At 49.2% G+C, this 16,625-nt stretch overlaps 1 protein-coding gene across 3 annotated transcripts in view; it reads right to left on the bottom strand.

Moving 5' to 3' along the window:
• Positions 1–16,625, bottom strand: part of GANAB (glucosidase II alpha subunit) — a 29,169-nt gene that overhangs the window by 5,408 nt on the left and 7,136 nt on the right. Inside the window, exons 7-21 of one of the 3 annotated variants that reach the window (XM_078602249.1) lie at positions 14,968–15,046; positions 14,472–14,568; positions 13,740–13,926; positions 12,807–12,960; positions 11,621–11,880; positions 10,991–11,117; positions 9,557–9,636; positions 8,218–8,361; positions 7,823–7,919; positions 6,722–6,823; positions 5,983–6,223; positions 4,574–4,638; positions 4,115–4,191; positions 3,118–3,192; positions 1,437–1,550 (exon numbers count right to left, since the gene is read on the bottom strand). In XM_078602249.1, the coding sequence (XP_078458375.1) occupies positions 1,437–1,550; positions 3,118–3,192; positions 4,115–4,191; positions 4,574–4,638; positions 5,983–6,223; positions 6,722–6,823; positions 7,823–7,919; positions 8,218–8,361; positions 9,557–9,636; positions 10,991–11,117; positions 11,621–11,880; positions 12,807–12,960; positions 13,740–13,926; positions 14,472–14,568; positions 14,968–15,046 (1,899 nt within the window). Of the gene's footprint in view, positions 1–1,436; positions 1,551–3,117; positions 3,193–4,114; positions 4,192–4,573; positions 4,639–5,982; positions 6,224–6,721; positions 6,824–7,822; positions 7,920–8,217; positions 8,362–9,556; positions 9,637–10,990; positions 11,118–11,612; positions 11,881–12,806; positions 12,961–13,739; positions 13,927–14,471; positions 14,569–14,967; positions 15,047–16,625 lie in introns of all 3 variants that reach the window. The other 2 variants (XM_078602250.1, XM_078602251.1) reach the window with 2 other exon arrangements.

Genomic DNA, 16,625 nt, shown 5'->3' with positions numbered 1-16,625 from the left:
CTGTTGAGTTTTTAGCTTCATTTGTAGCTCGCCGCAGCCGCCGTACGGTATTTATTCCTCGCCCTCGTCGAGCGAGTCGGAATGACTCAGAAGGCAAGCAGCCACCCGATGAGCCAGCACCAATTATTATGTGCCAAGCTCTGCGGTCCTCAAACACTCGAGCCCATAGAGACGGAACAGGTGGGGGCCACATGTTTGCTGTACCGCCGTCTGCTGGGAAGCCAGGGCATAGCACCTCGACACCCAGGAGATGGGCGTTTCATAATATTTGTACAACCCAACAAACCCTTGTCTCCACAGTGGTGGATCACAGGCGTGCATACATTGCCATCAGATCACAATACAGTAAAACCTTGGATTGCGAGTAACTTGGTCTGCGAGTGTTTTGCAAGACGAGCAAATTTTTGTATTTAAATATTAATTTGATAAACGAGCGAGGTCTTGCAATACGAGTACTGTAGTACATACAGTATATGCTTTGTCTGCCTAGCGTCACGTGATCACAACTGATAAACGAGTGCTTTGATATACGAGTGCTTTGATATAGGAGTGCTTTGGATTACAAACACGTTTCCGGAACGAATTATGCTCGCAATCCAAGGTTTTACTGTATATATATTTAGGTGATGGCGTAATGGCCACACTTGGGCCTCATAGCAAGTACGGCCGAGGTTCAATTCCAGACACGGGCAGCTTTCTCCCCCTGTTCTGCATGGGTTTCCTCCTCGCCCACCGGCTTCCTCCCATAGCCAAATAAAACCACCAAAAAAATGTAACCGGTGTTGGCCGAACATCCCAACGTTGAAAAATTACGTTGGTCACAAATAGCAATATCGCCCCCTACCCTTGAGCCTCCGTGAGGCTTTACTGGACTCGAAAATAATGATGCCAAAGTTTAGCTTTCCAAAATGTAGAGACAATATCATAAGAATTTGAATGGCTCACTCCATTACGATCAAATTAGATAAGCTTCAGGAAGGACGCGCGATGCAAGAAGCTCACTCCAGGTAGATAAGTAGCTGGGCTGCGTAACTTGGGCTGTCTGCACTGCTTTGACACTTTAAAGTGTATTTCAGCTGCGATGAGTGACAAGTTCACAGCGATGTTTTACTATTCAAGAGCTCGGCACCACCACTGCAGCGATGCCAACAGAGCGCAACAAGAAATTCACGTTAAAACTCACCTGTGTTTCCTAGCAACGCCTCAAACTCGAGTGAGACAGCCTGCAATACACAATCTAGGTTTACCGCTGCACGGCGGGCTACGTACGCTGCGAAAGAAGTTCAAAATAGATACATGCATACACGACAAGCATGGTTTGTTTGTTTTTCTGGGATGCATCTTCATTGAACATGACGTAGCACGATGGAAGCTGCCGCGTGCGTTGTTTAGTGATGCAAGTCCGCAGCGTCCAGGCTGGATGGGGGAGCACTGACCCCTGGGTCCACAGCGACAAGCAGGGTGTAGGGGTCGTCCTTCATGAGCTCGGTGGAGTCCCGCAGGCGGAGCTTTTGGGGGATGATGGTTCCAGCTCGCTGGTACAGAGGGATCTGAACAAACGCAAAACAGGAAATACAGGGAGCTTGAATGCCTACCAACTTTACAAATGTTGAGTGATAAAATATAAAATAATTCTTTTTTTTTTCTCCACATAACACATTCGTGTTGAACCCATTAGTCTTCCAAACTCATGTTTTCCAGCCGCATTTGATGCAGCAAGATAACTGTCAACTTATTTTGACCTTTTGGGTCCCATCAGCAGAGTTTTTGTTAAACAAATACTGCCTGGCTGGCAAGTCTTCTTGCCAGAGCGTTCTCCCTCCAGAATGGGACCCTGTTCAACGTAAACAGCGGTGGTGAAAAAACGAATAATAAACACCGGCCCAAATATCGAGTGCAGAATCCTCATGAAAAATCTTTAAGATTCCAGGAATATTTCTGGAATTAGGGATACAATTACGAAATGACACATCGTAAACACGAGGCATAAAATAATTAATTCACCTCCTCCACAATTACATTTGTGGTCACGATTCAATAAACTAGCGGATACCCTCTTGCCAAGCCAGAATCAATAGCAGCCACACAATTTCCACGAATTTGGAGGTTTGTGGATTGGGAATCATATTTTTTTGCCATATTGTGTATTGACAATACGGGACCTTTCTTGCAGGTATCAAAATATAACAATAGGTGTTACCCCTTCTGGAAATAAAGCAGTTGTGTTAAAATATTAAACCACCTAACAGAATCCTTTTTCAAGGAATCCTGTCTGCATTAACCACACGTTCTCATGGTGAACATGCACACAAGAAACATGCTCTGATATTATACACACATTGTCTTTGAAACTGATTGGTCCACACCAGAGACAGCTTTTTTTTAGCCTCGTCTCAAACAGTGTCAGACCAGAGGACGCCAACAGCACAAAGACAATGCCACTCTCAGGGCACTGATAGCTTGGGGTGACCTTTTGTAGCTGTATTGACCATAAGACTCAATTATAATCAATGACTTGTTCAGCACTGTTTCAGCATAAGTCGTCCTGTGTGAAACAGGGCCTGTCATGGGAATGTGGAATTTCCACAATTGGCTCAGGGCTGCAAAAAGAGATAAGCCCCACAGCTTTGCTCAATTAAGCTGAGTAACTCTGGCTCCACCTTGATAACACCGATATTTTATTTCAATTAGGGTCATGCTGTAATTGATTTAGAAGACGTTTATATATCTTACAGCGTATTACTTGAGAAACCAAATTAGTACGAACAATATAGCAAATAATCAGCAAAATAATATTCACTCTCCAAAATGTGAGTTTGTTTCCTGAGGGGGAGATGGCCTGACCTGGAAGGCTGACACCAAAGTTCAAAGGGCAGGACAGCTGAACAATCCACCTACCCCACCACTGTCTGCAAGCCGCAAGGCAAAATCTGCCGAGCGATGTCCGGAATGTGTTTGCGACAACTCTCGTTTGGACAAGGTGAAGAGGGAGAGAGAGCGGGGATTGCATGCCACTAATCGTCCACGCATCACGGCAAACGGACGACAACTACGGACGCGGCTGGGGGAGCGATGCGTCAACGAAGCTGGTGTCTAAACATAGCAGCGCTCCCTCACCGAAGACATGTTGACACGCTGCGCGATCTTGCCCGGAGCTGGGTAGCGCTTGTGGTTGTGGATGTCGTACCATGCCTGGACGCGAACACACGGACAGGGATATGTATGTATGTATGTTGAATTTCTTTGGAACCGTACGTAACCGACCGTGCTAATTGAAGGTGCGCATAGAGAGATGATGGTTGCCCATCTGCAAAGCGTGCTTGGCTGATAAAGCCCTTGCTTCGTCAGTCAAACACGCAATGACTGCCTTTGCCTACCCAGCACTCAAGTTGAGTGCACAGATGCACCAGGTAATTGTTTAAGGCTAAGGTTGCCTAGGTGAGGCCAAGGCTATGTTTAGATACCAATTACTAATGCAGTGCATGGTCTGGAATCTAACCTTTGTTGTCAAGACTGTAATGCAGTGGAGTCACTCATGATTATAGCAACACGTCTCACTAATGGATTGCATAGACAAAGACACAGGTCCCCCATATAGCCTTAACTGACTTTTTAGGGCAAGTGCTATTAGTGAGCACCTATGAAGGCTGGCATGGCACAAGACGGGGTGGGTGGCCAGCACCGCGTCCGGATGCTTTTGTCTCCATTGCAGAAATGTTTACACACCGCACCAGGTACTCATTTGAGGCTGATTCAACCTAGAGGAGGCCCAGGACCAGTTCAGATCATTGTCACTCGTTGTTGGCCATGAGCGGGAATCGAACTCGGGTCAATGTATTCATAGCGCAGCACTCTGACCGCTGCACTACTACTCCCCACGCACCGCGCACAGACGCACGTGGACTTATACGTACACAACAACTGCAACGTGTGCATGGCCAAGGTTCTAAAACACGCCCATCTCGGGTTGCTTATCCCGCTCATCTTTGCCACCGTGTTTCCGATATGATAATGACAAAGGAACGACCGATTCAGGTACATTTTACTTCAACGGGCGGGACAGTGACTCTTCCGCAAGGGGAGACCGTGTGAAGGTTCGATGGCAGGAAAGTACCTCGCTTCTCCCAGGGAGGTAAACTTGCACCGTATCCACGTTGTCCTCAGTCACCGGCCGGGCCAACAGGGCATTGCCTACAAACCAATGGGGACGTTCATCAGGGAAAGCATGGACCCTGCAATCATGAACTCAAAGTGACACCGGCGAGTGTTGAAGCAAATTTCGTATATAAAACTAAAAAATACATTTTTATTTTACAAGGTAAGGCCCACTGAGCCACATAGGTCTTTTTCAGATGCAACCTGGCCACAAATGATAGCGCAACAAAGTGGCTTATCGTGTGGAAAATTACAGCGGCAGAAAAAAACTCAAAATGCACGGTTATAAATGTGCAAGGAAAAGCCGGAGGATCCAGAAATGAAACCTCGCTCACAACCAATCCCACAACATTATCGTTGAAAAAAAATGATATATCGTAAAAAATGGTCACGTGTTAAACGTGTGGACGTATCTCACCGATCATGTACTGATCCTCCAGAACAAAAGTCTCCTCATCCGACGGAAATTCAACCCAGAGAGGTCTGCAAAGGACATTGTCAGTGAGCAACCCTGCAAAGCACCGCATTGGAACACGGCAACACACAAAAAGACAAAGATCCCCCGTGTAGCCTTAACACACTGTAGGGGCAAGTGCTGTTAGCAAGCACGTATAAAGGCCGGCACGGCACACGAGGGGGGGTGGGTAGCCAACACCACGCCTGTACGCCTTTGTCTCCTACTGGCAATGTTTACACATCACACCAGGTACTCATTTGAGGCTGAGTCAACCTAAGGGAGGCCCAGGACCGATTCAGATAATCGTCATTGATGTTGGCCGTGAGGCGGGAATCGAACCCGGGTCACCAGGTTTGTAGCGCAGCGCGCTAACCGCTACACCACCACCAGCACATAACGCACTCGAGACCGCTGACACTTTTCCATGTCCAGCTTCAAGTGGGCTCATGGGGGCCTGGAACAGCCCAGTTGCCGTTGCAGGATTATCAGCATGGAAAGGGTCCGTGTCCCCACATACCCCTGAGCCATTAGATTTAGACTGTATTTATTAATTTCCGCAGGGAGGGCACAATGAGCTGTTAGGCTCCATTTCATGGGCGTCCTGCGGCGGTACAGATGTTGCACAGTACAGATCATGAAGGGCCCCCCCCCACATCCCCTCTACTTTTGTTCCTCTCCCCTTGCTTTCTCTTCCCCCAGATAAAAACCCCTCGTCCCCGCTCGCAGTCTCTACCAGCTGAGTGGGGCAGTGAGCCCGACCGTCCCCTCTTCCCGGAGCCCAGTAGCACCGAGTTCGGGCTTCTGTTCCAAGGTCGTCCCAGCAAAAGGCGTGCGACTCTGTTTTCAAAATAAATTTCCTGCTCCCGCTTCCCGAGCCGACTCGAGAATCGGATCAGCCCAGTGGCGCCGCCAGGGGGACACGGCATCGAGCCCCATTCGTGAACTCGGTCGGCACCCTTCCCATTGGCTGAGGAAACATAGCAAAATTATACAAAGATCCCACATATAGCCTTAACAGACTGTTGGGGCAAGTGCTGTTAGCGGGCACTTATCAAGGCTGGCATGGCACAGCAGGGCATGAGTGGCCAACATCACGTCCGGCCGCCTTTGTCTCCCCAATGCTGTTGTTTACGCACCATAGCAGGTACTCAGTTCAGGCTGACTCAACCTAGGGTTAGGCACAGGACCAGGACAAATACACATTGTGAGCGCGAATCGAACTCAGGTCGCCGAGTGCACAATGCAGCGCAATAACCACTGCCGCCACCCTTCTCCACAGCAGTCAGTGAACTCAGAGCCTGCACACACAGGCGCCCTCTGAAGACGACGCTCCAGCTCGCGCGACGTGCGTGCGGGCGGAAGGAGCTCACCGCATGACGGGTTGGCCGGTGCGGTGGGCGCGGTAGAACTGGGTGTACCAGTACGGCAGCAGCGAGTAGCGCAGCGCCACCGCCCGCCGGATCAGCTTCTCGCCGCTGGCGCCCATGAGCCAAGGCTCGCGCCGAACCTTGGCCGAGTGGACGCGGAAGAACGGCTGCAGCGAGCCGGCCTGGAACCAGCGCAGCACCATCGCTTGCGACTGAGGCTCTTCGAAGAAGCCGCCCACGTCCGCTGCGACACACGAGCGCGCCGTCGCCCCCGAGAGCGACCGCTGAGTTCAGTCGTTGAGCCGTGACGTGGCAGTAAAAGCTGTGGGTGCCCCTGCCTCTGTCCACCCCATTGGTATAAATGTGTAAAACCGCGGCGGGTCGATCCGCAGGTCTTGCGTTGCGGGTGGGGTGAAGTGTGGGTGATGCCACCTCTTGTGTAGAAGAGTGAGTAGGCAAAATGCCCTCCACTAAAGGGGTTATCTGCAGAGCTCACTCTGATGGAGGCCTTCCACCAAAAGTGGCGGTGAATAAGAAATTGCAGGGCTGCACCTTAACCTTTACCAAATATCAAAAGGTTTCAAACTCAATCAAGTGTAGGAGATTGCACGTCTCCTGGCTTCTGGAGACTTTCATCCAGCTGCAGATAGACTAGTCGGGAAGATGATGATGATGACGGTGATGATGTAATGTAAGTGTGTCCCAACAGAACAAAACTGTGTGTGTGTGTGCGTGAAAAAACCTCCACACAGCGAGATCCCACACACGCTGAGGCTCAGCAGCATCGGTGTGGACATGCGAAGGTAATCCCACGTCGCCAGGCTGTCCCCTGTCCACACCGCACCTGGAGAGAGACCTCCCAGTCAATCTTGCTGGCATGGCAGCCATAAGCAGGGAACGTCCCTGATAGGACATCCACCATTGAGATAGCCACGTGGGTCAGAGGTCAAAACACTGAGCCATCACCGATGAGAAGGTTCAAATTTGGATTTTCAGTGTTGTGAGTTTATGGTCCCAGCCAGGTCTACCAAGTAAATATGCAGCAGTGGGTGTATTAGTGACAATATACTTCGCTAATGAGGTCGATACCGGTCCACACAGTGGTCTGTCACTGCTGTCAGTCGGCCACAAAGTGATGATGCCCTCAGACAAGAGGACCACAATGCACTTCGTCAGGAACTACTGATAGTTGTGTGCATATGCACAAAGGCTGTGTGATTTTTACAAATTTTTGTGTTGCTGTTTGAAACTTACAGTTTTCCAGCTTGTACTATAAATCTGTAACGAATGCTTATTCTCGTAATTTACTGATCTGTGTACAAATTACTGCGTAAGCTAAAAAAACGCTATCACTTCGAATTTATGTTGTTTTCTGAATTGCCACGTGACAAACGTTTATCCATGGAGGGCATGTGGCAAAGTGCTCCCCCCGAGTGTATGGTTTTAAAAAAAGGCTTGAAAATAATTCAGTTGCACTGCTTCTGTAGGATACGGAATGCGCTGTGAGGGTTCCCAATGGCCGCCGATACCATCACCAGAACAACACTGGGGGCGGGGAAAAATTACCCAAGTAAAATACAACATGCGCTCCCAGATAATAGCCAGGATAGCTTCCGGACAAATGTTATAACGTCCTCACGAGCACCCAGTTGGCAAACAAACAAAAAGTCAACACGAGAATAACGTAAATAATAAATCGTCACCTTCCAGCCCACTTGACCTCAACAATCTAAAAAAAATTCCACTCCAGCGCCTCGCGCCGATGTGCCACCCCTTCCTCGCCGCGTTCGCCGGGCGAGCAGTTGCACGCCCCCGCCGCAGTCGGCTTCGAGGGCCCGCTCACCGTAGCGCTGCGACCCTGCGAAGAACGAGCGGGTGAGCACGAAGGGCCGCTCCAGGCCTCCCGACCTCCTCACGAGCCCGGCCGCCGACGCCATTTGCTGCAAAACAGCAGAAGCGGCGTCAGCGGAGCGAGCGGCGACGCGCAGCGCAGGGCCGCTGCGAGTCGCCGCTCCCTGGCATCCCGCACACGGCGGTTCTAGAGCGGGGAAGTGGGTAAGACCCAGTAAGGGTGGGTCACGGAATTTGGAAGTGGCAGTGTTGGCGATGATGGCGACAGCGGTGGTGGCCGCGGTGTTGGTGGTGGTGGTAGCGGCGGTAGTCGGAGCAGCAAGGTAATGGTAGTAGTGGTACTGGCGGTGTTGGTGGTAGTGGTGGTACTGGCGGTGCTAGCGGCACCTGGTAGAAGCCGTACAGGTTGTGGTTGTCTCGGTGCTCCCAGCCGCCCCACTGAAGGCAGTTCCTGGGCACCGTCTTCTCGATGGAGTGGAACACGGCCGGCTCGTTCATGTCGTTCCACGTGAACAACGCCGCCGTCGAGTTCTACAACGAGAGATGTTCATCAACATCGGCATCATCGTCACATCTTCATTTTAACAGCGCACCTCCCAGGCACGTGACAACTTGATCTGATTGGCTCTCTCGAGTGGTGGAGGGTTATAGTTCAAGCATCATTGACAATATACCTACGAGATCTAACCCAAACAAAAACAATTATTAATCATGTTGTTCGTTGAAAGCCTACAACACCTCACCATGCTGGTCAGTGTGGGTTACCAAAGGATGGCCTCAGGAACGGTTCAGATATCGCTCGCTCCCGACAAGAGCCGTGGCTGGGGATCCAACCCAGGTCGCTGGGCTAACCACGAAGCCACCGCTCCATTCGTAGCACCAACACATTCCATCTAATCACCCTGCCGCACTGTCAGGACTGTGACGCGATCAGAGAAACGGGACTTTGAATTTGCTGTGATCTCACAAAGCAAATAAAATAACTACACTGGCACAGCAGTGAACCTTGGGTTCGAATCCGTGTTGCCGTCTGAGATTAAAACCAGGTTCACTCGTGCAGCGAGTTGTTCGTCTCTGATTGGTGGCCAACGATGCAACATAAAAGATCCACCATCACCACCATCATCATCATTGTGGAAGAGTGCACCCCAAATTTATTGTGCAAAGGAATAGGCCAATTGAAGGATTTTTGAGAAGTCCAGTGCGATTCCTTCTCTCTCGCAAGGGGCAGGGTGCTCTTGTGACACGCAGCTATCAGAATTGCAACACGAGAGACAGAACACAAGAAACAATGGAAAAGAGGTGAACATACTGTTAATGTTCATTGCAATATAATAATATAATTTATTTATCCAAGTAACCCTCACTAAGTGTCAAGACTTTTTTGTCAGCAGATTCGTGCATTGCGATTTTATCCAATTTCATTTTTTAAGGAGTGTTTCGTGTGTCTGAGGAAACAGGGTTACCCAGAGTAAACCTAACACACGAGAAGATACTGAAAGGTTCACACAGATGGGTTCATGACCCCCATTCACCGTACCACCATGAGCTCAATTAGCCATACAAAGTCGATGTTTTGTTCACGTAATGATTATGATGTTGACATATTTAACGTAAGCGGTTCCACATCACATTGCATCACAATCCTAACAATCCGGATTTAAAAAATAAACCTTTAAAAACGTACCGCACGTTTGTGTCTGGCAAGTAGGATATGTTTCGTTACCTTGTAGTTGCAGTAATCGAACTTGCTCGCGTACCAATCACGCACCTCGGGGTTGGTCAGGTCCAGGTATGAGGAGAGGCCTTCCGCATAAAATATTAAAAAGGCGTATTAATATTTTGACGGCTCACACTTGAAAGCCCTCCCACCGGTGATCCGCGCTGTCTACTCCCGGCCCCCTCTGCAAGTCTGCCCCGTGCCGTGTGAAGAAACAAACAATGAGGGCAACGTGACGTTTCACCAAACCGTGCAGTTATAATGTACACACTGAATGATCCTTGTAAGCTCAAGAGTGGCGAGTGATTGCCGAACTGGCGAACTGGGCACGGACGCTCGCTTCATCACAACCAGCTTGGTGAAGTATGATCCAACAACTCCCATGTTAGGGCACTGTAAGTGTACCGGTTTTTGATTGAATTCGTAGAGCATCACACTCACTGAATGATCCTCGTAAGCTCAAGACTTTCTTTCTCTCCTCTGCCTAAAACTGTCTCTTGCTTTGAAAACAAAGCTAGAGATGCACCTCCTGTTCACCGATGATGCACGCGTCCCAATGTCTTGTACAGCATCTTGCAATGCGTATTTAGAGAATATTGAATTAATATTAATAATACGTTACATCCCTTTTGTCAGTCAGACTGGTGGATGAAGGCCTACTCACACTCTATCAGCCATAGATCAACATTCCTGCACCTCCAATTAGCACGGTTGGCTATGTACGGTGCGAAAAAAGTTCGACTTACATGCATACTGTCATGGGAGTTGCTTGCCTATACTTCACCACGGTGGTCATTGCGGGTTGGTGGAGGTGAGTAGTTGGGGGGCCGAGTGGTGCTTCAGATTTTGCTCACCGCTGACGTTGGCCGTTGCTGAGCGTCAAACCCTGAGCGCCGGTTTCATCGTGAAGTGTGTAAAACAAACTAAACTAAAACGAAGCTATTTCTAGTTTACCAGGTAAGGCCCCAGTGAGCTCTATCGATATTTTTTAGAAGCCACCTGGCCATAAATTACGTCTCAACGAAGTGGCTTATCGTGCGGAAATGTATAGCAGTCAAATACTCTAATCGCACATTTATGAATGTGGAGGGAAAAACCCGTAGGACCCGGAGAAAATCCACGCGGCCACAGGGAGAACACGCACACTCCAAATATGCAACAGGCGTCAGAGTCGGTATCGAACCCACGAACTCCTGCATACCAGGCGAGGGAGTTAACATCTCGCAACTCTGGTGACAAGATGTCACCACTCTCCCCAATTGTCGAGATCCCCATCCTCAGACTGCAGAGTACGGCCTCCGCCACACACGAGGGCCAACTCTCTATTTGTCCGTGATAATCTGGCGGTGCGCGTGTCGTCCTCATATGTATGTACGTATGTTGAACTTCTTTCGCACCCTACGTAGCCAACCATGCTCATCGACAAAGGCTGACACTCACCGGGCCAGCAGCGGCCCTCGTAGTTACTCCCGTCGGGGTTTCGGATAAAATATCCCCTGGCATTGCCCTCCGAATAAACGAAGTACTCATCGTCCACCTTGATGTGCGGGTCCACAATGGTCACCACCTGTGGAGACAGGAGACAGTGCCGGGCGGTCATCACCCCCCACTGACTTAAAGTTACGTTTCACAACTCTTCCTGCATGAGAGGTTTAACGGTGCATCGCTGAACATTAACTCTCAAAAGTTCACGATCCGCGCAGTGAACTCCACAAGAATCTACGTTTGTTGATTAGTCTGTGCTGTGCAGTATGTAACGAATTCACGTGACCCCTGCACCCATTACAGAGCGCTACAATCAACAAAAGTACTAGGAAAAATAAGAAAATGTATCCTTGTACTTATGTATGTTGAATTTCTTTCACACCGTATGAAGCAAAACGCGCTAATCGGAGGTGCGGATCCTCAAACTGAATCGCGATCCTTAACCTCGACAATCCATCGAATCCCGAGGGAGGTGAATCGAGTACAGACCGCCATCAGAGACGCGATTAATAACGGCAAGCCGAGCGGCCACGAGCTCTGTGGGCTTTAGCTCCGGTGTCCCCCCCACGCTGCTCGCCTTGCGACCTTTCGCCGCGAGGTCGTTCTGGAGGCCGACGGGGTCGGGGAAGCGACCGGCATCCCACGTGAAGTACCGCTTGCCGTCCGTGTGCTCAATGTCGAGCCACAGGACGTCGCACGGGATGCAGCTCCTCCTGAAGCCGCTGTCAATCTCCCGCGTGTCGGCCTCCGTCTGCTCGGCCCAGCGGCTCTGGTGGTAGCCGAGCGCGAAGAAGGGTGGCAGGGCCTGCGTGCCTGCACTCCCAACGGAGGAGAACCCGATGGCTCTGTCGACAACAGCCGTAACGTGACGCGCCACCAGTCGCAATGTCAGGGGAGCTACATTGGTGAGATGTTAACTATCTCGCCTGGTATACAGGAGGTCGTGAGTTCGATCCTGACCCTAATGCCTGTACATTTAGAATGTTTATGTTCTCCCTGTGCTCGCGTGGATTTCTCTCCAGGTCCTTCGGTTTTTCCCTCCACATTTAGAATCAACGCGTTTAGAGTATTTGGCTGTTAGAAATGTCCACGTGAAAAGCCACTACGTTGAACAATCATTTGTAGCCAGGTCACTTCGGAAAAAAATAACTATGAAGCTCAGTGGGCCTTACCTGGTAAAAGAAACATATAAATAGTAAAGATAGTCTCACAAAAAGAATCACAGTCACAATTGGTTTCATGTCGCCAGATAGGAGGATCTATTCAGGATTGTCGCAGAGCTGTGCGACCGTCCCCCCCCCCCCACCATGGTGAAGAATGGTCTGCGGAAGCAGATATCACAGAACTAATTCTGAGATCCCTGCAAAGTGATCTCTTCTCCACAAAGAGTAACGATCTTGCATGTCAGTCAAACCAATATGTTTAATTTCTTGAGCTGGAATTTTGCCAAATTAACCGCAACACCAAATTTAAACACGACGGGGGATGTTTTTGTGCGCGGTCATTGACGACTCCGGTGAAACCATTAATCCACTAACTACACTTTAAAACCCAGTTCAATCAAGTGCTCGATGTGATAGTTCGAGTACCCAGCATCTCAGCGGACGGTGTCAAGCTCAGCACTCTTGACCTCTTTGACACTCGCCCTGGATCACATCCAGAGAGAAGTGACCACAGCCGCCCCCCCTTGGGTTGGCACGGCTGTGGTCACTTCTCTCAGGATGTGATTCAGGATGTGATTCAGGGGGTGCGGCGTGTGCGGAGCACCAACCCGTGAGGGCGGCGTACTGCCGGAACACGTCGCACGGCGTCGGGCCCGGCAGGACGAACACATCGATGATGCCGCTCTCTGACATCCAGCGGACCCCCGTGTCCACTCGATCGCGGGCCGACGAACTCTGACTCGCCGACGGCTCGGAGGGCACCTGAAAGGGCCCAGGTCAAGTGAAGTGAATTTAATTTTTGGTCACATACGTGGTGCCTTTTCTGGCACAAATCTCCTACTCAAAAACGCCACCATCACGTTCATACTCAACACAGATTTTTAGAAAATACGAAACGATTAACAGAGAATGGATTGACGACACAAGAGATTGGTGCCAGAAAGATGCGGCACTACTTGAGCACGTTGGCGCACGACAGAGGAAAGTGGAAACAAATGACGGCATGTGCAGTGGACACCAACGGACTATCTGCTCATGGATCGTGATGATGATGATGTGTTTAGATACAGCGGCGCCTGATTTCTCAGGTGCTACAGACCGATGTAGGCTGCTGTGTAAAGTTGGGTAACGACTGCATAGGTGACCTCATGCCATGGCTGGACAAATGCCGTTGAGCTATTTTCATTTACAAGTCTACTGTCTGTAGATCCGCTTTTATTTATTTGTCAGACGTGTTATTAACGTCGAGCGCATCAATCAAAGAGCATAAGAATCGGCTTTAACAGATGAAGGGCTACAGGCCAACATCCGCTACAATAACACCGCGACTTTCAAACACAACAGGGCCCAGATAAAATAGAGTTACGAAGAGCAGCTGGCAGTGCGCAGACGATAGAATGGCCCCTCCTGAGCTTTGCGACGCACCGACTCACATACACAATAACGTAAATATGTATGTTGAACTTCTTTAGCACCGTATGTAGCCAACCGCGCTAATCGGAGGTGCGGGTTGTCGTGGTTCTTGGTGTTGACTGCATTACCGGAGGCTGCTGCTGCTGTGTCGTAGACACATCCACCCAGGTTTCGGAGGAGTTGAGCCAGAATATGGCGGAGGTGCGCCGCGCTGAGTGAGCGAGCAGCAGAGGGACCGCCCCGTACAGGCCCTGTGGATTGTGCAGCTTGTAACCAAACGTGTCCAGGTTGAACATGCGGTAAGGGCTGCCCTCCCTGCACAAAGCGGCACACGCAGACGGGCACAAAGGACGGGCAAAACCTAAAACGTCCCTCGAGTATTCAACCATCGTCTTTAAGTGAATTCTCATGAGATGTTATTTTCTGTTAATGCTGTTAGGAAACGTGTGGAATTATGGCCCAACAACCCCCATGCTAGGGCACTGTGCTACGCGCCTGGCGACCCGAGTTCGAATCAGTCGCGAGTAATTGTTGAACTGGTCACAGACACTCGCTTCACCACAACCAGCACAGACCAGCGTGGTGAAGTATGGTCTCACAACCCCTGCAGGGGACAAACCCATGGGTGGGGAAGCCTTAATGCTGCAGTGACTTGGCAAAGAGCTGCCAATGTAATCGTTTTAATTGTAATTAATGAACGAAACTAAACTCTTTTTATTTTACCAGGTAAGGCCCACTGAGCTATACAGCTCTTTTCCACAAGCGGCCTGGTCACAAATGATAGCTCAACAAAGTGGCTCATCACGTGGACATTTATAGCAGCCAAACACTCGCAATGTTTATGTGTGGACTGAGCGCACGTGGTTGGCTTCAGTCGGAAGCTGGTGGCTCGCTCGGGAATGCCGTAGACGTGGCCACAGTCCGGCAGCGCAAAATCCAGCCCCACCGAGGACGGCCCTGCTCGCAAAATGCAAAACACGAGTCAATTATCCAAATGGCACATTATGTATGTCGATTACTCTACGAATAACCCAACCGGTAATGAATTATCTTACAAGTGACGACAGCACATGAATCCCTCTTTTTAACACCGAAACAGGAGGATATCTCCGTAACTCTGGCTGTTGCCCAATGATACTGGTTGTAATTACCAGATAAACGTCGTATTCGAATTGTATATGTTGTGGGTTTACTCTCCAACACACCAGTGTGCTGAACTAGTGACGAACTGGCATGTTCTGTTTACGTGACAAACCTTACTAATTGGCTGTGTCGGGTGGTGGTGGGTTTAACGACACATTTATATTTATATGATCTAACCCAAAAACATATATTATGGAAATAATTGTTCTGTACCGTTCATTTTTATGTCCACGACCTCATTGAAAGTTTCTTCCCACAATCCATCACTGTCAACGTCTGCTCCTGACGAGGCCTATGACAAAAACATCGGTCACATTGCAGTTACAATCGCAATCATATTCCCACGGGATATGTTGGTGATAATAACTTTTATTTATTATTCCACCTCGGAGAGTATTGTTCCGTTATCAGTCCACCAGTAACCTCTAGCGGTTACATTTAAATTATCACATTCTGGAGCCTTCTCATCCTTATATTGTACTATTTTTCCTTGAGTAATAACTAAATATATGATCTAAACCATTATAAAGATCAGACAGATACACCAAGATCACACAAAGTAACAAAACACATGACAAGAAAATAATAAGACAAGGTGATATGCTTTAACGGAGCCTATTCAAAGAACATTTTGAGATATTTTTCAGAGACACCGATTTATCTTCATCTGTGAAGTATATTGCAGACAATTTAAAAGATAAAAGAAAAGCTTTGTGTCATTTGGATGGATAAACACCCATAAACTATAACACAGCAGAAAATGTATCCCTAGGGCAATTATAGAAAGCAAATTGGAATTCAAATGAACTAAATAGCCAAGTGAAGGTAGGATAATCAGAAAATGTTTTCCCGAGTAAAGCCCATTGAGCTCAGGAGATCGTTTCTAAATGTGACTCGGCCAGCAGACATCAAAGCATTCCACAAATGCTTTCGGTTACTGAATTTGATCATGAAAGAAGCATTCCTTAATATTTGTTTTCATTATCTGTCAATACATCCACAATAGTATTGATGATGATGATGATGATGGAGATGACAACCTTCCCGTCGTCTCCAATGTTGCGTGCTCATCACAAACCTGGTGATCGAACGCCAAACAATACCGCCACCACCACCACCACTACCAAACAATACCGCCACCACCACCACCACCACTACCAAACAATACTGCCAACGTGCCCGTCAATGCCGTCGCCGCACAAATGCTGCTGAATGGAAAGATCCCTTCAGACCGGCACGCAAGAGAGTGAGTGCAGGCAACAACTCCACCAATCATCAGCACCGACAATAGCCTTGTCATCCCCCCTCACTGAAAAAGAAGCCATTGATGCCATGAAAGCCACCGCATCAGGAAAGGTCGCAGGGTTAGGCAGGATTTATCCCGAGTTCCTGAAACACCTTGGTCAAAAAGGATGCCGCTGGCTGGCCAGATTGTTTTCCGACATAATGGCCTCAGGCAAAATAAACAAAATGGTCATTGCCATTCCAAAGCCTGGAAAATCAACCGCAAACCCAAATAACTTCCACCCCATATACCTGCTTACTACGGTGTACAAACTCCTGGAGAGGATGCTACCGACCCGTATGTCACCAATCTTCGAGGGGGCTATACCAACTGAACAGGCTGGTTGCCGCCCCGGCCGCAACACATGCGACCAAGTGCTGGCACTCACCATGCACAATGAAGCTGGCTACCAACGCAAGGGCATCACAGGAGCTGCTTTCATCGACCTATCAGTGGCCTATGACACGGTATATGGTGGGAGGGCCTCATGCCCTCCCATAAGATGCCAGCAGACCCTCGCTACTGTCCAACCGGCGATACCGAGACCACCTATGGAACACTGGCAGAAGAGCCTGCTTACTCAGTA

This window comes from Lampetra planeri, chromosome 18 (assembly GCF_965212315.1).
Source record: "Lampetra planeri chromosome 18, kcLamPlan1.2.h2, whole genome shotgun sequence".
NCBI lineage: Eukaryota > Metazoa > Chordata > Hyperoartia > Petromyzontiformes > Petromyzontidae > Lampetra > Lampetra planeri.
Note: the sequence above shows the minus strand (reverse complement) of the source record. Positions and strands in the feature narration are given on the sequence as shown.